The sequence below is a fragment of the Erythrolamprus reginae genome, chromosome 6 (genome assembly GCF_031021105.1).
Source record: "Erythrolamprus reginae isolate rEryReg1 chromosome 6, rEryReg1.hap1, whole genome shotgun sequence".
Classification (NCBI taxonomy): Eukaryota; Metazoa; Chordata; class Lepidosauria; order Squamata; family Dipsadidae; genus Erythrolamprus; species Erythrolamprus reginae.
Window position 1 is genome coordinate 76,962,103 of NC_091955.1, and position 25,594 is coordinate 76,987,696.

General features: G+C 40.8%; 1 protein-coding gene across 4 annotated transcripts; it reads right to left on the reverse strand.

Moving 5' to 3' along the window:
* Positions 1-2,597: 2,597 nt before the first annotated feature.
* Positions 2,598-25,054, reverse strand: LOC139169754 (protein mono-ADP-ribosyltransferase PARP12-like). Of its 4 annotated transcripts, none has more exons than XM_070756316.1 (8): positions 23,905-25,054; positions 21,516-21,632; positions 18,743-18,863; positions 17,680-17,776; positions 13,343-13,424; positions 11,543-11,673; positions 10,135-10,286; positions 2,598-2,981 (listed from the first exon to the last, which is right to left on the reverse strand). In XM_070756316.1, the coding sequence occupies exons 2-8, from the start codon at positions 21,573-21,575 to the stop codon at positions 2,701-2,703; spliced, it is 924 nt and encodes a 307-aa protein (XP_070612417.1). In that variant the 5' UTR covers positions 21,576-21,632; positions 23,905-25,054; the 3' UTR covers positions 2,598-2,700. The 4 variants fall into 4 exon arrangements, with proteins under 4 accessions (XP_070612417.1, XP_070612416.1, XP_070612419.1 ...); XM_070756315.1 differs by having other exon boundaries at positions 21,516-21,635; positions 23,905-24,443; XM_070756318.1 differs by having other exon boundaries at positions 11,558-11,673; positions 21,516-21,635; positions 23,905-24,423.
* Positions 25,055-25,594: the final 540 nt, after the last annotated feature.

Here is a 25,594-nt window from a genome sequence, read left to right on the forward strand (position 1 = left end):
CAACCATTTCATGCGTGACATTTTAATGGGCCCATGATTAAAGAAAATGAGCTGTCCGTGGAATACCGCAGTGTGTCTGAACCTTAGCCACTTGAATAGGTGTGGATTTCAGGTCCCAGAATTCTCCAGCCAGCATTCTGGGAATTGAAGTCTACACACCTTCAATTGGCCAAGGTTGAGAATCACTGAAATGTACAACATCTCTTACCTAGAAGTGGGTGGAAGATATCTTCAAGTTTTATAGGTGGTTTTTCATGCAAGATGCAGTATAAGCCAAACCATGTTTTAGACATATTTTATGGGTCTCTAATAGTGATGGGCGAACCCAACAGTGTTCGGGTTCAGCAAGTTCGTAGGAACTTTATGCAAAATTCGGCTGGACCCGAACTGAACCCGAACCTGAATGGGGAATCCCACAAAGAGATTCCGGGGGTGAAGCTTTGACATCAGGTATACCGGCAGGTTGCTAAGGATGCCAAGGTGATCACTTCCTGGATTCCATGGAATCCAGGAAGTGATCACCTTGGCGTCCTTAGCAACCTGCCGGTGATGTCAAGGCTCTGCCCCCGGAATCTCTTCATGGGAGGGATTCCCCAGCTCCTTCAAAGGGAGGTCTTCACGTAAAAATAAACATGTTTATTTTTACATGAAAGGACCGCCCTTTGCTTGCAGCACCACTACGGTGTCCTTTCATGTAAAAATAACAATGTTTATTTTTATGTGAAGACCTCCCTTTGAAGGAGCTGGGGAATCCCTCAAATGAAGAGATTCCGGGGGCAGAGCCTTGACATCACCGGCAGGTTGCTAAGGACGCCAAGATGATCACTTCCTGGATTCCATGGAATCCAGGAAGTGATCGCCTTTGCGTCCTTAGCAACCTGCTGTTGACGTCAAAGCTCCGAACACCGAACGCGCCCCTGAACTTTGCCTGAAGTTTCAAAAAAATTCGGTTTTGTGTTCGGCATACCGAACACTGCAATATTCGGTACGGACCCGAATTGTGCGGGTTCGGTTCGCCCATCACTAGTCTCTAAACCAGCTCCTTTACTGAATCTTTTTCCGAGCTGCAAAAATTGGGACTATCATTAGATGATAGGAAAGAGCTAAGGTGTGTTAGAAAAGATTGACGGCAGAAAAAGACCTCATGGTCCCTCTAGTCTGCCTTTATACTATTTCCTGTATTTTATCTTAGGATGGATATGTGTTTATCCCAGGCATGTTTAAATTCAGTTACTACTACTCTTTCAGGAAAATAATATTTTACTAATATTATTTTCTCACATTTCTTCTACTCTTTTCCCCAACTAACCTCAGATTGTGCCCCCTTGTTCTTTTGTTCACTTTCCTATTAAAAACACTTCTCTCCTGAACCTTATTTAAAAGTGTTGATTTCTGCAAGCCAGATCTGCTACCGTGATATCTTCTGTACTTTATTAATCCAGACTAGTATTGTGCATTTGCAATCATATCATGTTTATTAATCTACAATCATATAAAAACTACCAAACTTTCTAAAATTCAGTGAAAAATTTGTTGAATCTCTTACTTATCCTCCTGCTGCCCTCTACTGTTAGCCAAGTGAAGCAGCTCTCCGTTTCCTAACAAGTAGCCACAGCATAGCAGACTTTTCCAAAACGATCTCCACAACAGACATCACGGTTGAACTGATTGGCTGAATTATGGAGCAGATCTGATTGCTATCCAGAAAGCATTTGTTTTGCTACGCATCCTAAAGAGGTATAGCTGTGCTATTATTTCATAATCAAAGGCACTTAAATGAAAGGGCCTTGAAAAGGTTTGTGTGCAATATTTATTTGTGCACACCACCCCATCAGTATAATTATGTGTGTGTGTGTGAGAGAGAGAGAGACACACATATTTTTTTTGCTGAATTTGAAAATTAAGGGAGACTAGGATAGATCTATTTTGGCCTTATTTTGGCCTCATCAGCTATCCATACCCACTGGGACTTGAATCTGCAACCTTTGCCTTGTAAGGCAGAGAATTATCCTCTAGGCTACAGTATCCAATCCCTTCAGCTCTGCACCAGGGGAGGGTTACATATTTTGTGTCGAATCACCCTGGTGTATTGAAGGAACATCACAGCTCCTTATTTGCCTCTCATATATATATATAACGGTCTTGGTATGTTCTAGGGCGAGCAAGGACAGAAGCACCAGCCTGAAGATGACGAGTGGGACCTCGTCAAAACGTCGCCAGAAATTTCTGAATCCTACACGGGAAGAAACCCGAATATACCAAGACCGTCATACCTGTACCCGTGAAAATCTATGAAAACATATATAAGGTTGCAGGTTCAAGTCCCAGTGGGTATGGCTAGCTGATGAGGCCAAAATAAGGCCGAAATAGATCTATCCTAGTCTCCCTTAATTTTCAAATTCAGCAAAAAAAACCCCACATACATACACACACACACTTCACAGGTTTATGGCAGACTCATTTATGAAAACAAGAAGCCCCAGTTTCACTTATTCTTTATCATAAATTGTTGCCGGCGATGATAGAAATTACTGAGCAAAGTATTCCAAAGAGGGTTTGTCTCTTTTCTTTTACCTCTAAGAGATGGGAATAAAGAATCACAGAAATCTTTTTAATAAGTAATTTTTAAAATTTATATACATGTTTATAAAGAAATGAAAGATCACGAAACAAACAAACAAACAAAAAGAATTGCTGCCTTTAGATGATCACACAATTAGATGACTCCTGATACTCAACAACGTAGGCTGGGTAAATCTGATGCTTCTCAAAGATGACAAAAATAGAAGGATTCTGAACATCGTCCACACAGCTGTCATAGAAGCTGTTTGATTGGTTAGGTTTAGGAGGAGGGCGGACATAAGAAGATTCTCCTTGGACATAGTTTCCAACCAGAACTCTAGCTACAAGCATGGTCTTTGCTTTTCTCTTCGACGTGCAGTACTCGTGGGAGTAGGAGGCGTCTTTGGCAAAATAGCTTCCTACAAGAAAACACATTTTAAAAAAACCAAACCTTTTGTAAAGAAAAAAATAAATTTACTATATATTGTTCAAGGTTTCAAATATTACAAAACTGCAACTCCCAACATCCCTTTGGCTGTGCTGGCTGGTACTGCTAGATACTCAAATTCAGCAAACCTAAATGTCCCTAGGTTCCCACAGTAACACATTTATTGGTTTTATTTATTTATTCATTAGATTTGTATGCCACCCCTCTCCAAAGACTCAGGGCGGCTAACAACAATATAAAAGACAATATAAATAGAATAGAATAGAATAGAATTTTTATTGGCCAAGTGTGATTGGACACACAAGGAATTTGTCTTAGTGCATATGCTCTCAAATCTAATATTAAAAATAATCTAAAAACCCCCAATTTAAATAACCACTCATACATACAAGCATACCATGTAAATTCTATAAGCCTAGGGGGAAGGGAAAATTTCAATTCCCCCATGCCTGACAACAGAGGTAGGTTTTAAGGAGCTTGCGAAAGGCTAGGAGGGTGGGGGCAACTCTGATATCTAGGGGGAGCTGGTTCCAGAGGGTCGGGGCCGCCACAGAGAAGGCTCTTCTCCTGGGTCCTGCCAGACGACATTGCTTAGTCAACATGACCCGGAGAAGGCCGACTCTGTGGGACCTAACTGGTCGCTGGAATTCGTGCGGCAGAAGGCGGTCCCCGAACATTTGCCATGTTTTTGATGGCTCCTTTTATTTCCAGTGTTCAAAATGTTCTGGTCCAAGCGTAAGAATGCTTTTCTCAGACATATAAAACTCTACCCAAATGGGAAGACCATGCATATTACATTTATTGCCCATTAGCCTCATAGGCTTACATACTTTCCAACACTTCTCCACCCACCATCCCACTTCAACAATCGGACCTCCCCAGCACCTCCAGCAATGAATAGGAAAATGCGCCCCTTACTACCTTGCCTCAATCCTGCCACAACTCAACGCGATCCAATCCCCTTCCTGAACTCAAACACAACCTCAAATGCAAACTTATCAATGCAAGAAGTTTAATCAACAAGTTATCAGAATTCCTCCTTCTGCTCAACACCAACTTATTTGACATAATCTTTGTTTGCGAAACATGGCTCAACTGTTCCTTTCCTGACTCCATCATTACACAAAATAACTACCTGGTTTTCCGGTCCGACCGCGAATCCCGCAGAGGAGGTGGTGTAGCCATATTCTACAAAAGCTCACTCAATCTAAAAAACATTCAAGTTGCACAAGATTTATTCCTTCCTGAAACCCTAATCTGCGATCTTTCCCTTAACACCACTCTCCGCTTTTTACTGTGCTACAGAGCTCCAAACTATGACACTTCCCATGCATCAAAATTAACTTCCCTACTAACATGGGCATCCTCCTGCCCCTACCCCATCATCTTCCTAGGTGACCTCAACCTACCACACATCAACTGGACACTAAACGAATGCTCCACCGAACCTATACATACCGCCATCTACAACACCGTCACCAGCCTGGGACTGGAACAATTAGTATTAAACAACACCAGACTCAACAGCTGCCTCGACCTCATCTTCTGCAATAGTAAAAGTGCTATTTATGGACTGCATATCATAGAACCCTTCTCCAACAGCGACCATAGTATGATCAACTTCAACCTCAACCTACGCCATCATAACATTCAACAGAACAACGTGTCACCTAAGTACAATTTCAGGAAAGCTAACTACGAACTCATAGACGTCAGTCTCTCATTTATTAATTGGCAATCCCTCTTCTCCAACTGCATCTCCATCGATGACCTCTACAACACGTTCTTACTCCAAATCAATAGACTTATAGATCTGTATGTTCCAATTACTCCTCCTAGAAGAAAACAGAAAAACAACATTCCCATCTCACTAAAGAAACTACAAACCAAAAAAAGATCCCTCTGGCGTAGAAACAAAAAAGGTCCTGTAAACAACTTTAAAAACCGCTACAGAAGAATATGCCAACAAATAAAAGTAGAATGTCTGAACTACCGCAGTAAACAAGAGGAAAACCTCCTACGCTCCAAATCTAACCGTGCCTTCTACAACTTCGTCAACAACAAACTTAACGACTCCAGACCTATTCCACCTCTCATTGGACCACACAACAAAGAGTACCACGACGACCCATCCAAAGCAAATCTTTTCAACTCCTTCTTTGGCTCCGTTTTTGTTAACAGTAATAACTCATTCCCCCTCTTCGCAAATCGCACTCCTAACTCATTAAATAACCTAAGCCAAATCATCTTCACCACAGACTACGTTGAAAAAGCAATCCGTGATCTCAAACCTTCCCTATCTGTCGGTCCAGATGGTCTCTGTGCATACTTCCTAAGAAAACTCTCATCTGCCATAGCTGAACCTCTAAGCATTATCTTCCAAAATTCCTTCATGACCAGCACTCTCCCCAAACTGTGGTCAAAAGCAGTAGTCATCCCCATCTTCAAAAAAGGAGACCCATCACTAGTTGACAACTACAGACCCATATCACTATGCTGTGTACCTTGTAAAATCATGGAATCAATTATAAATCGTTCAATCACTCTCTACTTAGAATCTAACAACCTACTATCAAAAAAACAATTTGGATTCCGTAAGAAACTATCCTGCAACCTACAACTACTCCACTGCAAAAACATCTGGACTACCCACCTTGATCAAGGAAAATTCATCGATGCAATTTATATCGACTTCTGCAAAGCCTTTGACTCAGTGGTTCACGACAAACTTCTCCTAAAACTCAAATCCTACGGCATCTCAGGACTCCTCCACAACTGGATTACCGCATTCTTGTCAAACAGACAACAAGTTGTCAAAATCGGAAGTGCCATTTCCTCCCCTGTCCCTGTCAAAAGCGGCGTTCCCCAAGGCAGGGTACTGGGTCCTACTCTTTTCATCCTATACATCAATGACCTCTGCGATAATATCGTAAGCAACTGTGTACTTTTTGCCGACGATGTGAAACTCTTCAACACCACCGACAACACACTCACTCTTCAAAAAGACCTTGACTTCATTTCAGATTGGTCCAACACCTGGCAACTTCAAATATCAACCAACAAATGCTCTACCCTCCACATCGGCAAAAAGAATCCAAACCACTTATATGAACTGAATAAACAAATCCTCACTACCAACCAACACTCAGTAAAAGACCTCGGAATACTCATTTCAAATGACCTAAGTGCTAAAGCCCACTGCAACAATATCGCCAAAAAAGCCTCCAGAGTTGTTAACCTGATCCTACGCAGCTTCTGCTCCGGCAATCTCACACTTCTCACAAGAGCCTACAAAACCTATGCCAGACCCATTCTCGAATACAGCTCATCTGCCTGGAACCCACACCGCATCTCAGACATCAACACTCTCGAAAACGTCCAAAGATACTTCACCAGAAGAGCCCTCCACTCCTCCACTCGAAACAGAACACCCTACGAAAATAGACTAACCATCCTGGGCCTTGAAAGCCTAGAACTACGGCGTCTAAAACACGATCTAAGTATTGCCCACAAGATCATACGCTGCAACGTCCTTCCGGTCAACGACTACTTCAGCTTCAACAGCAACAACACAAGAGCACACAACAGATCCAAACTTAATATCAATCGCTCCAAACTTGACTGCAAAAAATACGACTTTAGCAATCGAGTTGTCGAAGCGTGGAACTCATTACCGGACTCAATAGTGTCAACCCCCAATCCCCTACACTTCTCCATTAAACTCTCCACGATTGACCTCTCCCGATTCCTCAGAGGCCAGTAAGGGGCGTATATAAGTGCACTGATGTGCCTATCGTCCCCTGTCCAATTCTCTTTTCTTACCTCTTTTATCTTATATATTCTCTCCTCTATATATATTCTCTTCCTATCCACTTCCCTTCTTTTTACTTCCTATTTTTATATATATATTCATAATGTATATTCTCTCTCATATGTATTGTATATTGGACAAAGAATAAATAAATAAATAAATAAATAAATAAATAAATAAAATATTCAAGATGAGATTCTTCAGAGTATACTGTATATTCATAATCTGTCCCATTACATATAGGTGAAAAGAGATTCATTTCTCCCCATCTTCCGGCTGTTGCATGGTCCTTTGTTAAGACTTCAAGTGCCCGCTGGTGTGAATGGCACAATTGTCAGATAATGGAGATAAATTACAGCCTGCGTGGACCACAATAAATCATTTCTGGAGGTCGATGTATAAAGAATAGAAACAGACTTCAAACGGAGTTACTTTTATTACAAAAAATAAAAAAATATAATCTATCTATCTATCTATCTATATATTTATTTATTTATTTATTTATTTTGTCCAATACACAATGAGGGTTTTAGTGGGTATATATCTATATACACATAGTAAAATACATGATGAAGGTTATAGAGGAGATACTCATAGTAAAATATATCTAAGAAATAATAGAAAAGAAGATAAAGTAATAGAACATATCAATGAAAGAATAGAAGAAGAGATATAGGAATAGAAGAAAGGAATAGGAGATATAGGAGAGCAATAGGACAGGGGACGGAAGGCACTCTAGTGCACTTGTAGTCGCCCCTTACTGACCTCTTAGGAATCTGGATAGGTCAACCGTAGATAATCTAAGGGTAAAGTGTTGGGGGTTTGGGGATGACACTATGGAGTCCGGTAATGAGTTCCACGCTTCGACAACTCGGTAACTGAAGTCATATTTTTTACAGTCAAGTTTGGAGCGGTTAATGTTAAGTTTAAATCTGTTGTGTGCTCTTGTGTTGTTGTGGTTGAAGCTGAAGTAGTCGCCGACAGGCAGGACGTTGCAGCATATGATCTTGTGGGCAATACTTAGATCTTGTTTAAGGCGTCTTAGTTCTAAACTTTCTAGGCCCAGAGGGCATGTTAAGTACGTGCTACATCATCAAAGCTAACAAAAAGAAGATGGAGTTTTCGGAGAAGAAAGGAAATGATGCATGTATGACAGGCAGGATTTTACATCATAATGGGTGGAGCTAACTAACATACACACTGTTTAATTATTTAATTACTGAATGTCTCTGAATGTCTCTGGGGCTGACAATACACAGCGTGACAACAATTACCTAGCAGCTGAGGTATAGCTCAATGGCCAATAAGAACACACAGATGTGTCTCATGGACTACATTACCCAGAATACAAAAATAATAAATTAAATTAAATCTCTGACTACTTTCTCCATAACACAAGCTCTTAAAGAAACAACTCTAAATATCCCTCTAGTCCAGTGATGGCGAACCTATGGCACGGGTGGTACAGTTGGCATGTGGAGCCATATCTATCGGCACACGAGCCGTTGCTCCAGATTAGCTCCAACGTGCATATATGTGCCGGCCAGTTAATTTTTGACTCACACATAGGCTCTGGAAGGGTGTTTTTGGCTTCCAGAGAACCTCTGGGGTGGGGGGTGTTTTTACCCAACCCCCAGCTCCAGGGAAGTCTTTGGAGCCTGGAGAGGGTGAAACATGAGCCTACTGGACCCACCAGAAGTTGATAAACAGGCCGTTTCTGGCCTCCAGAAGACCTCTGGGAGGGCGGGGGAAGTTGTTTTTGGCCCTCCCCAGGCAATGGATTATGGGTGTGGGCATTCACGCAGGCACAATAGCATGCACACATGCTCTTTTGGAACCCAAGGATAAAAAGGTTCACCATCATTGCTTTAGTCTATCAGCCCTCAAAAGTAAGGCCTCTGTTTATGTACTCCAATAACACAATCTTCACACAATAGGGATGTATCCGTAGGTTCAATGTGTGTCAGACATACAGTTTGAGTATGTATATATGGAAAATCTATATATCTCATACATAAACTTATCTGCCAACTAATTGAAAGTCAGCATGGGTGTGTGGTGGTTAAGGACAGCACATGCTTAAGTTCACATTTCCACTGGACTGGTTTATTTCAGTGATTTAGGTCCAGCTATTACCTTTCAGTTGAACAGGGTTATCGTGGGTATAAAATTAGGGAAGGCTTCCCACATATGCATATTTGAGTTCTCAAATAGAGAGAATAATGATTCAAGACAATGATGAATCCGCATACAGACGGGAAGTTGAACAACTATCCTTGTGGTGTGACCAGAACAATCTAGAACTGAACACACTCAAAACCGTAGAAATGGTGGTAGACTTTAAGAGAAACCCTTCCACCTCTCACAATACTAGACAACACAGTATCAACAGTAGAGACCTTCAAATTTCTAGGTTCTATCATATCTCAAGACCTAAAATGGTCACCGAACATCAAAAACATCATCAAAAAAGCACAACAAAGAATGTTCTTTCTGCGCCAGCTCGGGAAGCTCAAACTGCCCAAGGAGCTGCTGATACAGTTCTACAGAGGAATCATTGAGTCTGTCATCTGCACCTCTATAACTGTCTGGTTTGTTGCTGCAACCCAACAGGACCGACACAGACTTCAGAGGATAATCAGAACTGCAGAAAAAACAATTGCTGCCAACCTGCCTTTCATTGAGGACCTGTATACTGCACGAGTCAAAAAGAGGGCGGGGAAAATATTTACTGACCCCTCACATCCTGGACACAAATTGTTTCAACTCCTACCCTCAAAACGTCGCTACAGAGCACTGCACACCAAGACAACTAGACACAAGAACAGTTTTTTTCCGAACGCCATCACTCTACTAAACAAATAATTCCCTCAACACTGTCAGACTTTCTACTAAATCTGCACTTCTATTCTACTAGTTTTTCTCATCATTCCTTTCACCCATTTCCTCCCATGTTGACTGTATGACTGTAACTTGTTGCTTATATCCTAAGATTTTTATTAATATTGCTTCTTCATTGCTTATTTGACCCCTATGACAATCATTAAGTGTTGTACCACATGATTCTTGACAAATGTATATTTTATTTTATGTACGCTGAGAGCATATGCACCAAGACAAATTCCTTGTGTGTCCAATCACAATTGGCCAATAAAAAAAATTCTATAACATAGAAAATAACACAGAAAAACAATGCTTGAAGTTGCCAAAACTCATATAACTTCAAATCTTGCAAATTATGTGTATTCCAATGTTAAGGTAGGAAATACTTCGCTCTTCCCAAATGCATTATTTCTTCCAAACTCTTCAGTACCTTTTCCATATAGTGTTCCATGAGTGCCACAAATTCTCCAGTCAAAGTTTTGCTCACAGATGTCAGAGAGGTGTGATGTGCTAGTGCCATGAAACAAGAGCCGTTCATCAATTTCCTTTCCTCTATTCAACTTCTTCATCTGCTCTTTTTGCCTAGAAACAAGCTTCAAGTTATACTTGAGGTCAAAAAGAATTTAAATCACTTCTCTCTTCTAACGTGAAAGAGATAGTTCAAAATGATCTAAGAACACTTAGTAAAATATTTATTAAACTAAATTTATTAATCTAAATTTATTACTCCAATTAAATGTAGCTTTCCCAAACAAAGTACAGTGATCCCTCGAGTTTCACGATCTCGATCTTCGCGAAACGCTATATCGCGATTTTTTTAAAAATATTAATTAAAAAAAAACCACTTCCGCGTTTGGCTTTGGGAGTCAGCTGGGAAGCTGCGCGGCTGTTTTAAAAGGTCGCAGCCGGCCTGGGGGGCTTCCCAGCACCCCCCCAAACCCCCAACCTGGGTTCGGGGGGGTGCTGGGAAGCCCCCCAGGCCGGCTGCGACCTTTTAAAACAGCCGCGCCGCTTCCCAGCTGAATCCTGAAGCCAAACGCCAAAGGCGAACTTCCGCGTTTGGCTTCAGGACTCAGCTGGGAAGCGGCGCGGCTGTTTTAAAAGGTCGCAGCCGTCCTGGGGGGCTTCCCAGCACCCCCCCTAACCCCCAACCTGGGTCTTCCCGGCCGCCCACACAAAGGGGAAACCCCGGCTCCTCGCTGATGCCCGCTGCTCGCCCGCCCGCCAGCAAGAGGGGGAAGACCCAGGGAAGGTTCCTTCAGCCGCCCAGCAGCTGATCTGCTCGGTAGCGCAGCAGCAGCGAGGAGCCGAATCGGGTTTCCCCTTTGCGTGGGCGGCGGGGAACGCAAACTCCACCATCTACGCATGCGCGGCCATAGAAAAAAAGGGCACGCATGCGCAGATGGTGTTTTTACTTCCGCAACCCTACATCGCGAAAAATCGATTATCGCGAGGGGTCTTGGAACGGAACCCTCGCGATAATAGAGGGATCACTGTACTACATTAATTTTTCCCAGCTCTATTAGGCTAGGGCTGCTAGGGTATCAATCAGTGGCAATGGTATATGCATGAATGATGTAATGTAAGTCTAAATGGAGCTAGATCAAACAGACCAAATTAGAAAAGTCTAGGTTAAATGATGTCCAAGGACACTTCCTATTTTTGCTTACAGCCCACAGCCTATTCACAATCTAGATATGGTATAAGATCACAAAAAATAAATTCACAATAGCACCAATACTCAATAGAGAACACATACAATAAGTTCCAGATACAGTACTAGAAGCAATTATTACGATTTTGACTTCCCAGGAGGAAAATTAAAATCCAATACAAACCACTGAAAGACTTGCCAGAGAGAAGGATTCTGAATTCTTTGAAGTTTACGTATTGTGTAATCCCCCATTGTCTTCTCAAATAGCATCTTGATTTCCTTATGTTCTTCTGAAGAATTAGAGACTTCTACCAGCTAGGAACAAGATCAGAGCTTTTGTGAATGAATCTTTTAGCTGCTTTTGATCTCTAAATATTGTCCATTCTTTATATATTTGAGCCTTTCAAGTCAAAATTTGGACTTATAACATAAATATGTAGGTCAAATAAATTAAGAGCAGAATACACATCTTAAAAATAATTATGGTTGGGTTTAGACATTGCACTAAATAGCTGTAATATATTTTTTCACAATGGGTGAACGTAGCCACTCTATAAATATGGCCTCACAATATGCATAAACATGTTTTAATCACAATACATCATTGTTCCATTTACTATGTCTCTAATCCCTTTAATAAATTATGCCACCTTGATTTACAGTTAAGCAATACACATAAGGGCAGGACAAGAAGCAATGGGCAGAAACTAATCAAGTAGAGAAGCAACCTAGAACTAGAACTAAGGAAAAATTTCCTGAAAGCTAGAACAATTAATCAGTGGAACAACTTGCATCCAGTAGTTGGGAATGCTCTAACACTGGAAGTTTTAAAGATGATATTGGATAACCATTTGTCTGAATTAGGGTAGGGTTTCCTGCCCAAGCAGGGGGTTGGCCTAGAAGACCTCCAAGTTTCCTTCCAACTCTGTTATTCTATTCTATTCTATTCCATTCCATTCTATTCTAATTTTAGAAGAGCTGTGTGTGTGTGTGTGTGTGTGTGTGTGTGTTTGTGTGTGTACATTTCATTTCATTTCATTTTATTGGATTTGTATGCCGCCCCTCTCCGTAGACTCAGGGCGGCTAACAACAGTGGTAAAAACAACATGCGACAATCCAATACTGTACTAAAGTAGTTAAAAACCCTTATTTTAAAACCAATCATACATATAAACGTACCATACATAAATTGTAGAAGCCTAGGGGGAAAGAATATCTTAATTCCCCCATGCCTGACGACAGAGGTGGGTTTTAAGAAGCTTACGAAAGGCAAGAAGGGTGGGGGCTATTCTAATCTCTGGGGGGAGTTGGTTCCAGAGGGCTGGGGCCACCACAGAGAAGGCTCGTCCCCTGGGTCCCGCCAAACGACATTGCTTAGTTGACGGGACCCGAAGAAGGCCCACTCTGTGGGACCTAATTGGTCGCTGGGATTCGTGCGGCAGAAGGCGGTCCAGGAGATAACCTGGCCCGGTGCCATGAAGGGCTTTATAGGTCATAACCAACATTTTGAATTGTGACATACACATACAGTTTATATAGTAGATAATGTATATTTTTGTGTGCCTGTGTGTAATATGTATGCACACATATGGCACATATACATAGAATTAAATAGTATATTTTGGATGTTGAGTAATAGTAAATAGATAGGGAAATTGTATCTATTTTGAGATGAGGAGAGGCCAGGCACCCTAACCCTAAACCAAACCCTTGAAGTGAGTGATGCCAAGTAGGCCACCTTTAAGCCAGTCACAGGACCTTTAATCCATCGCCGGTCACATGATCATCAAACCACTCCCACCTGGTCACATGGCCGGCAAGCCACACCCACAAAATAAGGCATGCCCACAGTGTGATAGTAAAAAAATTTGTAGCCCTTCACTGGTGGAAAGACAGGGGGGGAAGAGAAGTAAGTTACCCAACTGTACAGGGAAGATATCTTTAATGAGAGCAGAAACAGAGGTGGTCAGATAAAACTGAATACCTTATAGCCTATGTCAGGAAGGGCTGATGAATCCCAGGTTGAAGGAAACAAGTGGAAGGGAAAAGAAGATTCGAAACGGTCACTGCAAATGGGAAATAAACAAAGAGCATTACTTTAGAAATAAACAAACAAAGAGCATTACAGTCTCATTTAATGTTCTGTCAGGCTCTCTCGTAGACTCCTCCCAAAAATTCACAGGTACAAATTTCAGACACACACACGTTTGAAAATTCAAAACAATGTTCTTTATAAGGAAAATTCACTTAAACTAAGCCCTCTTTTGGTATAGCAAAGAGCACTGGTCTCCAAACAAACTGGTAATTTATACAAGTCCCTTATCAGTCCTGTGATATTTAGCTTGCAGCTGTGAGGCAATTCAAAGTCCTTCTTTCACAAAGTGAAACAGACTTTGCTCTGGTTTAGTTTCAAAGCAGGGAAAAATCAGCACACACAACAAGTCAGTCAGTAAAGCAGTCATGAAACACAACGATCAGATAATCCTCCACAATGGCCAAACCCACCGGCTGCTATATATAGTAGCCTCACTAATTACCACAGCCCCACCCAACCACAGGTGGCCTCATTTTCTTTGATAATAATCTCTCAGTTGTTGTTGCCTATGCATCGCTCTACGCATGCGTGGCTGTATCATTAACTCTCGTTCTGAATCCAAGGAGGAGCTAGATAATTGATCTCCTTCTGAGCTGTCTGCCACACTCTCCTCCTCCCTGTCACTCATGTCTTCTTGGTCAGAGGAGCCTTCATCAACAGATACCACCGAGGGACAAAACAGGCCTGCAGCATGTGGATGTCACCCCCACATCCACAGTCCTTGGGGCAGGAGCAGGGCCAGAGCTAACCACAACATTTAATTTCCAATTTTTTCTCTTTCTATTTTGAAGCAGACTTCCCCAATTCAGTAATCTCTGCAGGTTTTTGGCTAAAATATTCAGTGTGATTAGAAATGATGAAAACAGTAATTTAACTCAGTGGCCCTCAACCTTTTGGGCATACAGGGACCAGTTCTCTGGAGAGAGGTTTTGCCCCGCACTGGAGGGAGTGTGGTTTTGTTTGCTGCCTGAATCTCGCAGATGGGCTTTGCTTGTTTACAAAGCTCAGTTTCTGGCATGCTGTGGCCTGGTGCCTAGAGGTGGAGCGCTTGCCTCACAATCAGGAAGCTGTGAATTTGATCCTAGGTAGCGGCAGGTATTTCTCTCTCTGGGCACAATGAGTAAATATCAGCTACGAACACTGCATTGGTGACAGGAAGGGGCTACCTTTGAAAAATGTTCGGAAACTTCACATCGTGTAGAATGCAGCTGCGAGAGCAATCATGGGCTTCCCAAGGTATGCCCATGTCACACCAACACTCCGCAGTCTGCATTGGTTGCCGATCAGTTTCCGGTCACAATTCAAAGTGTTGGTTATGACCTATAAAGCCCTTCATGGCACCAGACCAGAATACCTCCGGGACCGCCTTCTGCCGCACGAATCCCAGCGACCGGTTAGGTCCCACATAGTTGGCCTTCTCCGGGTCCCGTCAACTAAACAATGTCATCTGGCGGGACCCAGGGGAAGAGCCTTCTCTGTGGTGGCCCCAACCCTCTGGAACCAGCTCCCCCCAGAGATCAGAATTGCCCCCACCCTCCTCGCCTTTCGTAAGCTCCTTAAAACCCACCTCTGTCATCAGGCATGGGGGAATTGAGATACTCCTTCCCCCCAGGCCTATACAGTTTATGCATGGTATGTTTGTGTGTATGTTTGGTTTTTAATAAGGGTTTTTTAGTTATTTTAAATATTAGATTTGTTATATGCTGTTTTATTATTGTTGTTAGCCGCCCCGAGTCTACGGAGAGGAGCTGCATACAAATCTAATAAATAAATAATAAATAAATCCGGCTAGTAAACATGCAGCTCCATTCAGTTTCCCGAACTCCACCATGATGCAAGGGATTACTGGGTCATTAAAAGACAAAAAAAAAATTTGCCCTTTCCCAAGTTATTGAAAGCTACTAGAACTGGAAAGCTATTCCTCAACTCATCACTTTTATTTCATCAAATCCATGATTAGTAAAGGGGTAAAAAATGATGGAGAGGAGATGTTTCTCTATAAGGGAATTGAGCCTAAGCCATGAGCAAGGAAGCAGGTTTTATAACCGTAACTGAATAATAATAATAATAATAATAATAATAATAATAATAATAATAATAATAATACTTTATTAGATTTGTATGCCACCCCTCTCCGAAGACTCGGGGCGGCTCACACCATAGCAACAGTACAATACAAATCTAATATTAAAAATTTTAAAAAGTTAATTTAAAAACATTAACATAACATAATCAATATAGTAAAATCATCAACTACGCAATCATACATATTCTACCCAATTAATCGTAATACAGAGGTCAGAAAACAAAAGGGGGGGCCTTAATCACCCCCACACCTGGCGACAGAGGTGAGTCTTCAACATTTTATGGAAGACGAGGAGGATGGGGGCTGTTCAAATCACCGGGGGGGGGGAGTTGATTCCAGAGGACTGGGGCCGCCACAGAGAAGGCTCTTCCCCTGGATCCCACCAACTGACATTGTTTAGTCAACAGGACCCGGAGAAGGCCAACTCTGTGGGACCTAATTGGCCACTGCGATTCGTGTGGCAGAAAGATGTATTTAAAGAAATATATTCTAAGGATAGGCCTGGCACCTCTTAGACCATAGTTAACAGGAGGAGAGCAGACTTAATTCCCTGAAGTAGCTACATCTCAGAACTCTTTATGATTAAAATGTGTGAAAGTCACACTTCCAACAAAATCACTGGGAAGCATCCCAAGTGCCATAAATGTGGATTCTACCCATGCCCAGAAGCAAAAACCAAGAAAAAAAATAGCAGAAACAAACCCAAAAATATGATGGTGGCAGCTACAGACTAGCAATGCAACGTCACCACCAGTTTACTACCAGTTCTATAGAGCTGGTTAGAACCAGTAGGAACCCACCTCTGGGTCTGGAGTATGAGGATATCACCTACCCAAGGACCACCTGGATTGTGGCTAGTGTCACTGTGAAATTACTGAAGAGGCAGAGCTGAAACTGGGAGAAGGGGGGAGGGTTCAAAATTTGGATGCTTGGCAACTGGTTCATTTATTATTTATTTATTTATTTTGTCCAATACACAATGAGGGTTTTAGTGGGTATATATCTATATACACATAGTAAAATACATGATGAAGGTTATAGAGGAGATACTCATAGTAAAATATATCTAAGAGATAATAGAAAAGAAGATATAGTAATAAAACATATCAATGAAAGAATAGAAGGAGAGATATAGGAATAGAAGAAAGGTATAGGAGATATAGGAGAGCAATAGGACAGGGGATGGAAGGCACTCTAGTGCACTTGTACTCGCCCCTTACTGACCTCTTAGGAATCTGGATAGGTCAACCGTAGATAATCTAAGGGTAAAGTGTTGGGGGTTTGGGGATGACACTATGGAGTCCGGTAATGAGTTCCACACTTCAACAACTCGGTTACTGAAGTCATATTTTTTACAGTCAAGTTTGGAGCGGTTAATATTAAGTTTAAATCTATTGTGTGCTCTTGTGTTGTTGTGATTGAAGCTGAAGTAGTCGCCGACAGGCAGGACGTTGCAGCATATGATCTTGTGGGCAATACTTAGATCTTGTTTAAGACATCTTAGTTCTAAACTTTCTAGGCCCAGGATTGAAAGTCTAGTCTCGTAGGGTATTCTGTTTCGAGTGGAGGAGTGAAGGGCTCTTCTGGTGAAGTATCTTTGGACATTTTCAAGGGTGTTAATGTCTGAGATGCGATATGGGTTCCAAACAGATGAGCCGTATTCGAGGATGGGTCTGGCAAAAGTTTTGTAAGCTCTGGTAAGTAGTGTAAGATTGCCAGAGCAGAAGCTACATATTTAAGATGGTTTCGTATCCCTTTTGAGAACGTTTGACAAGCAAAGTCACTTGAGACGTAAGATTCACTTTACAATCGTGTTACTAACTGAACAGTTGCAGTGATTCACACAGCGGTGGGCTGCTGCCTGGACAGGGGGATGATGCAATGGGGTAGCGAAAATGGAGCTCCACCCCAGAACACCCAATTTGCACTGAAAGATGTTGAAAGAAAATGCATAAGCCATGCCCACAGCGTGGTAGTAAAAATTTTGGTAGCCCATCACTGTATTCACATAACCAGAAAGGTTACAAAATGGGGCAAAACTCACTTAACAACCACCTTACTTAGCAACAGAAATTGTGTCTCGATTGCGGTTGTAAGTCAAGGACTACCTGTAGATGGTTAAGTGGAAAATATTAATTACCTCTTCTCGCTTTTGCGTTTACCTCCAAAAAATACAAATCGGGGCCATCTGCAGACTCTCCGCTCCGTTTTGTAGCGCACGTTTCTCTGAACCATCTCTTGAAGGAAACAGCAAAACACACTGTAAAATAACTCACCTATGCTACAGGGAGGCACAATCTGAAGTTAGTTGGGGGAAAGATCAGAAGCAACGTGAGAAAATATTATTTTACTGGAAAAGTAGTAGACGCTTGGAACAAACTTCCAGCAGACATGGTTGGTAAATCCACAGCAACTGAATTTAAACATGCCTGGGATAAACATATATCCATCCTAAGATAAAATACAGGAAATCGTATAAGGACCATGGGGTCTTTTTCTGCCATCAATCTTTTATGTTTCTATGTAACAGTGTGATGAAAGCTCCATCCCCTCTTCATGTGAATTGTAGCTGCCACCTTGACTTCTTTGATATACAGTGGTACCTCTACTTAAGAACGCCTCTACTTAAGAACTTTTCTAGATAAGAAACGGGTATTCAAGATTTTTTTTTGCCTCTTCTTAAGAACTATTTTCTACTTTTGAACCCAAGCCTGGAAAAATTTCCCAAGAAATTTGAGAGCCGCACGAAGGCCCGGCCAGTTTCCTGCCATTCCCCCTTTAATCCCAGACATCTCGGGATTTTCTGGGCTGCCAGAGGAGCCTTTCAGTGGTGCTTAAGGAGGCTTTGGCAGTCCAGAGCAAACGAAGCATTTTCCTTTCTCTGGGCGCTTGGAGGGGGAATAAACCTCTGCCAGCACCCAGAGAAAAGAAATGCTCCATTTTTTCTGGGCAGCGACTGTCCTCCTCTTCTTCCTCCTCCTCCTCCTCCCACCCAAATTCGGAGCTTTTATTTCTTTCCTACACATTATTTACTTTCACATTGATTCCTATGGAAAAAATTGCTTCTACTTACAAACTTTTTTATTTAAAAACCTGGTCATGGAACAAACTAAATTCTTAAGTAGAGGTACCATTGTATAGTCACATGGGCATCCCAGTTAGCAGTCATTGTCACATACCAAGCTATTATTGCTAAAAATTACCTTGAAAATTAAAAGTATACTGCTGAGACCCAGCCTGGAAGGATAGATCTCCTCTGTAGTTAGTTAGGAACATAGCCTCCAACTCAGAGGATGAAATTGAGGCAGCACAGTGCTTAGAGTCCTGCAAAAGAGAAAGACAGAAATATGGTAGGAAAACAGAGACTAAAGGGAAAGAAGTAGAAAGGAGTAAATTAACATTGGTCATAGCGTTCGAACACATTAGAGAGCAAAACACAAAATAGGATGTTACATTACAGTAGCCCCTGTTTATCATTATCTCTCGGTTATGATGGTGATGAAAAAGCAATTTTACCACCAATACTCACATGTACAACTTTTCCAAGCTGAAGTAAGATCATACCGCACGAATCCCAGACACCGGTTAGGTCCCACAGAGTTGGTCTCTTCTGGGTCCCGTCAATTAAACAATATTGTTTGGCGGGACCCAGAGGAAGAGCCTTCTCTGTGGTGGCTCCGACCCTCTGGAATCAGCTCCCTCCAGAGATTAGAACTTCCCCCACCCTCCTTGCCTTTCGTAAACTCCTTAAAACCCACCTCTGTCGTCAAGCGTGGGGGAACTGAAACATCTCCCCCTGCCTATTTAGTTTTCTGTGTATGATATGACTGCATGTACGCTTTTTATATATTGGGGTTTCTTGCTTTTTAGATTTTTTAAATGTATTATTGTTATTTTAGAGGCCCCACCATCTTTTTTCGGGAATTTTTGCCAAATTTCTCTGTGTTCGGACAGCTTTTCCTCTTCTGCTGCTTGGCTTAATATTAACTTTTATTTCTTCACCTGAAGCACAGCTGATCAGCTCCTCAGCTGTGTTTTGGGCTAATTCCTGAATCTGAGCATTATTATTATTATTATTATTATTATTATTATTATTATTATTATTTTGACTTCTATGCCGCCCAATTCCAAAGGACTCAGGGCTGCTTACAACAATATAAAAATACAATTAACAATAAAAAGAAGTCAAATATAAATGAAAACAATGACCCTAGTTAAAACCCACAACTCAGCAATCCAATCAACACACCATCCAATACGATTTGGCCATGAAAGATGTCAAATTCATGGCCCCCAGGCCTGCTGGCAAAGCCAGGTATTTGTAGCCTTTTGAAAGGCCAGTAGGGTGGGAGCAGTTCAGACATAGGGGGGCAGTTGGTTCCATAGAGCCGGGGCCGCCACAGAGAAGGCCCTCCCCCGCAGCCCCGCCAACTTGCATTGCTTAGTTGACGGGACCTGGAGAAAGGCAACCCTGTGCGATCTTATTGGTCTCTGGGAGGTATACGGCAGGAGAAGTGGAACCCACCCCTGCCCTACACATTGCAACATTCATAAATATCAATCAGTTTGTCAATAGTCGGAATTTTGATCATGTGACCATCAGGATGCTGCAACAATCATAAGTGTGAAAAATGATCGGAAGAATTAATTATAGATAAGATATATACATGCGTGGAGATGGACGAACTCACTAACTCAATCAAGGGAAACAAAATCACGGAATCAAAACGAACATGGCAAAAATGGCATGAATGGGTTCAAAAGAGAATATAGAAACAATATAATAAGAAGCAACAGTACAATGGAAACAATCTACAGCAACCTTGTAAAAAGTTTTATTTACCAGTTATTGAATATAATAAATATTAGAATATAAAAGTATGAAATATACTGTATATAATGGAATGTAACAGGTAAAAATCTATTATAAGAATTTTAATAGAGATGGTTTATAATCTGTAAAACAGAATAATGTGTGATTTGAACTATATGTGAAAACTCAATAAAGAAATTTATAAAAAGAAAGAAAGAAAAATGATCGCAAGTCTTTTTTTCCCCCAGTGCAGTTGTAATTTTGAATGGTCCCTAAATGAACTGCTGTAAGTCAAGGACCAGGTGTATTTAGCTCTACCATCCTTCCTCTAAAACAAGGGCAAGCACCGTTCAAGATACAGGGGCTCCTCTGCAGTGACGCCTAGAGCAGCAGAAAATGACCACATTCAATTATAGTTTGCTTTAAATTAAGAGCAGAATATGTTTCTTAAAAAATAATTATGGTTGGGTTTAGACATTGGATCAAGTAACTATGAGACATATTTTTTCACAATGAGTGAACCTAATCGCTCTATAAATATGGCCTCATAATGTGCATAATTGTGATCCCCTTATATAGAGCGCTGGTGAGACCACATTTGGAATACTGTGTTTAGTTCTGGAGACCTCACCTACAAAAAGATATTGACAAAATTGAACGGGTCCAAAGATGGGCTACAAGAATGGTGGAAGGTCTTAAGCATAAAACGTATCAGGAAAGACTTAATGACATCAATCTGTATAGTCTGGAGGACAGAAGGAAAAGGGGGGACATGATCGAAACATTTAAATATGTTAAAGGGTTAAATAAGGTTCAGGAGGGAAGTGTTTTTAATAGGAAAGTGAACACAAGAACAAGGGGACACAATCTGAAGTTAGTTGGGGGAATGATCAAAGGCAACATGAGAAAATATTATTTTACTGAAAGAGTAGTAGATCTTTGGAACAAACTTCCAGCAGACGTGGTTGGTAAATCCACAGTAACTGAATTTAAACATGCCTGGGATGAACATATACCCATTGTAAGATAAAATACAGGAAATAGTATAAGGGCAGACTAGATGGACCATGAGGTCTTTTTCTGCTGTCAGTCTTCTATGTTTCTATGTTTCTATAAAAATGTTTTAATCACAATACAGCATTCAACAGCAGGTGAAAGTTTACCTTCTGGCCATACTCAATCCACTTGCCATCTTCATCCAGCCAACACCAGATAAAATCCATTCTGACAATGGAGTCAAACAGCTAGGAGGGTCAGATAGGAATTCTGGCATCAGGCATCTTCTGAAAAAAATCAAATTAAGCTCATAAAAACAAAGGCGGGTAAGTCACATTTTTTTCTGAGTCAAAGAGGTAGACATTCAATGTCCTCCAGCGAGGTTCTTCTCTATAGGAACCCACATTTGCAGTACAGTGGTCCCTCGATTTTCACGGGTTCGAACTTCGCGAAACGGCTATACCACGGTTTTTCAAAAATATTAATTAAAAAAATAGTTATGCTGGGTTTTTTCCCCTATACCACGGGTTTTCCCGCCCGATGACATCATACGTCATCGTCAAACTTTCGTCCGCCTTTAATAAATATTTTTTAAAAAAAACTTTAATAAATAAACATGGTGAGTAATAATCTAAATGGTTGCTAAGGGAATGAGAAATTGCAGTTTAGGGGTTTAAAGTGTTAAGGGAAGGCTTGTGATACTGTTCATAGCCAAAAATAGTGTATTTACTTCCACATCTCTACTTCGCGGAAATTCGACTTTCATGGGCAGTCTCAGAAGGCATCCCCCGCGAAAATCGAGGGAACACTGTACATCTATTTGCAGCGGATCTTTTTGTAGGCCTAACATTTCAATGAATTAGCTCAAAACTGGAACCTAAAAACTGACTCGTGAGATACCACTGCTCTTAAAACAGAATAACAAAGTTGGAAAAGACCTTGGAGGCTTCCTCGTCCAACCCTTTGGTCAAGCAGGGAATTCTATACCATTTCAGTCCAATCCCTTCTTTAAAAACCTCCAGTGTTGATGTACCCACAACTTCAGGGATGCAATTCTCTTGATGTTTTAAAAATCAGTTGTCTAAAATAAATTGAATTTTAAATTTTGCTTAAAGATGGCTCTGGGAGGCTGAAAATCAGCTGGCCAGCATACACATGTGCACTGTAGCTGCTATAAGGCAATGCCTCACGTTCCCTCAGATAGGTTCGCCATCACGGCCCTATTCTGAACGTTGTAACATGCTTGACTTGGCTATTGTGCTAAATATTATAAACCATAAATTGAACAAATGCTCCGGATTCATACAATATCAACTCCCAACCATGGAGATTCGTACTGCCCCCACCCTCCTTGCCTTCCGCAAGAGTCTTAAGACTCATTTGTGCCACCAGGCTTGGGGCTATTAGATTCTTGCCCCCTTGGCCAAGGAATGTGCTGAGAGAAAGTTGATTGAATGGGAACAACTGCTTTTTATGGCTTGGGTTTTTTAGATTTTATATTTAATTAATTGGATCTAAAATGTTATACATTGTTTTATTATAGGTTGTAAGCTGCCCCGAGTCCTCGGAGAGGAGTAGCATAAAATAATAATAATAATAATAATAATAATAATAATAATAATAATTATTATTATTATTATTATTATTATTATTATTATTATTATTATTATTTGTTTATTTATTTATTTATTTATTTATTTATTTATTAGATTTGTATGCTGCCCCTCTCTGTAGACTCGGGGCGGCTAACAACAGTAGTAAACAGCATATAACAAATCTAATGTTTAAAATAATTAAAAACCTAAAAATAAATAAAAATAAAAATAAAAATAAAATTAAAAATAAAAATAAAAATTTATTAGATTTGTATGCCACCCCTTTAAAAGTCAAATCAATCAACCAATCAATCAGTTACACTATCTCACACTAGCCAGCATTTTGAATACATTCCACGACTAGGTTTGTAACTGACCTAACTTAAACATGTTTGTGTGCGTACAGTTCCTTCCTCTTGGTCTCTATCTTGGTCAAGATGCATTACCAATTAAACCATATGTTATTCTGTTAATAACCCCAATTCCTTGAAAATTCATATTTCAAATAAGAAATTCTTTCGAAGGATTTCAACAAACAGCACATTAAACTTTGCCCCCAGGCTTTCTTGTAAATATACACTGCTCAAACAAATAAAGGGAACCCTTAAACCACACAATATAACTCCAAGTAAATCAAACTTCTGTGAAATCAAACTGTCCGCTTAGGAAGCAACATTGACTGACAATCAATTTCACATGCTGTTGTGCACATTCAACTTTGTACAGAACAAAGTATTCAATGAAAATATTTCATTCATTCAGATCTAGGATGTGTTAATTGAGTGTTCCCTTTATTTTTTTGAGCAGTATATTTAAATGGCGCTTTTCTCAATGTAATTTTCCCAAATTGATGGGCTCCATCTTCAGCTTCTCCATACAGCTGTCCTTCACTAGGCCTGAGTATAGTTGCTGAGTTTTAAAAAAGAAAAAAAACCTCAAGAGAACCAATTTAGTCACTTACCTTTCTTTTGAGTTCCTTCTCTTGTCTTCGATTATTCTTTAGATAAATCCAGCAACAATATTCATGTAGAAACAGCAAGAGGAAGAAAGTATATTTCCATCTTTTTCATGTGAACTAATTTTTCAGCAATATTCCTAATTTACCACTTGCCCAGGAAAAAACAAAGCCTTGATCAATTTCATGCCAGAGGGGAGGGTTTAAAACGATCAGAAAAGGCTACAGAATGAAAAGAAGGAAACAAAACAAAATCTCACTACAAGGTATCCAAATTTTATGGCAAACGTCACTTCCACCTAATTCTAAAGTAAACTTTCATATTGCAGGTAATCAAAATCCCGATGTCACTTTTTCCTGAAGACTAAATTTTATCAAAGATACACAAATACACACACACACACACACACACACACACACACAAATCTGCCAAGTCTTAATGTCTGTCTGTACTTTTTCCTATACTCCTGCTCCCTAACTCAACAGGGACGACAAAGAACAGGCTCTGAATTATCTCTTGGGCGGGATAATTAACCGGAAAGTCAGCTGTTCCAAGGTAAAAGTCCACATATTAACCCCTTCCAGGTCTCTCTTGGATTAGCACATGCCTATGAAAAACTATGATTCATGCAGATATTACAGTCAACTAGGATAGGCTTAAAAAACACCCATTTATAGCCTTTATGTTACAAACTTCCATTATTATTTTATTCTCTCCTGAGCAGGGAAATACATCCAGAACAAGAGAGGACAGTTTTGTGGCTACTGACACAAAACTTTCTATAGTCATGAAATTATAATTATTTTCAAAGTTATCAGAGGGGGCTCTTGTGTTGTTTAATTCTATTCATTTGCCTGCTTTTTTTCTGTATTTCAGAATAACAAGGAACTTGAATTTGAACAATCTGCTAGCCTAAAAGGTGGTTAGTTGGTTTGTGGTGCAGTTTAGCTAACAACCACAATCTCAAACTAATGGATACAACGCCGTTTCAATCAAAGCAATCCACATCTAACCATCTCTTGATAGCAAATGCATTTTCAATCTGTGGGGCATTGTACTCACATAATTGTATCAGCTAAGGTGTGTGTGTGTTTATCTGTATGTATACTGAATGTGAGGAGGTGGTAGAATGTTTTAAACCTTTTTTTAAAAAAATAGCTGTAACTGAATCTAAGAACAGTGAGGTAGCCACAATAGTTGATGAAGAAAGAGAGTGAGTGAGTGAGTGAGTGAGTGAGTGAGTGAGTGAGTGAGTGAGTGAGTGAGCGAGTGAATGAATGAGTGAATGAGGGAAGGAAGGAAGCAGGGAAGCAAAGAAGGAAGCAGGGAAGCAAGGAAGCAAAGAAGCAAGGAAGCAAGGGAGCAAGGGAGCAAGGGAGCAAGGGAGCAAGGGAGCAAGGGAGCAAGGGAGCAAGGGAGCAAGGGAGCAAGGGAGCAAGGGAGCAAGGGAGCAAGGAAGCAAGGAAGCAAGGAAGCAAGGAAGCAAGGAAGCAAGGAAGCAAGGAAGCAAGGAAGCAAGGAAGCAAGGAAGCAAGGAAGCAAGGAAGCAAGGAAGCAAGGAAGCAAGGAAGCAAGGAAGCAAGGAAGCAAGGAAGCAAGGAAGCAAGGAAGCAAGGAAGCAAGGAAGCAAGGAAGCAAGGAAGCAAGGAAGCAAGGAAGCAAGGAAGCAAGGAAGCAAGGAAGCAAGGAAGCAAG

What these genes read in the sequence shown, in the direction of transcription:
- LOC139169754 (XM_070756316.1), bottom strand. Translation starts at nt 21,575, where the DNA reads ATGGATTTTATCTGGTGTTGGCTGGATGAAGATGGCAAGTGGATTGAG. An exon ending in AAACGCAAAAGCGAGAAGAG is followed by an intron (nt 13,425 to 17,679) that starts GTAATTAATATT and finishes TCCCATTTGCAG; the next exon opens with TGACCGTTTCGAATCTTCTT. An exon ending in CTCTGGCAAGTCTTTCAGTG is followed by an intron (nt 10,287 to 11,542) that starts GTTTGTATTGGA and finishes GCTTGTTTCTAG; the next exon opens with GCAAAAAGAGCAGATGAAGA.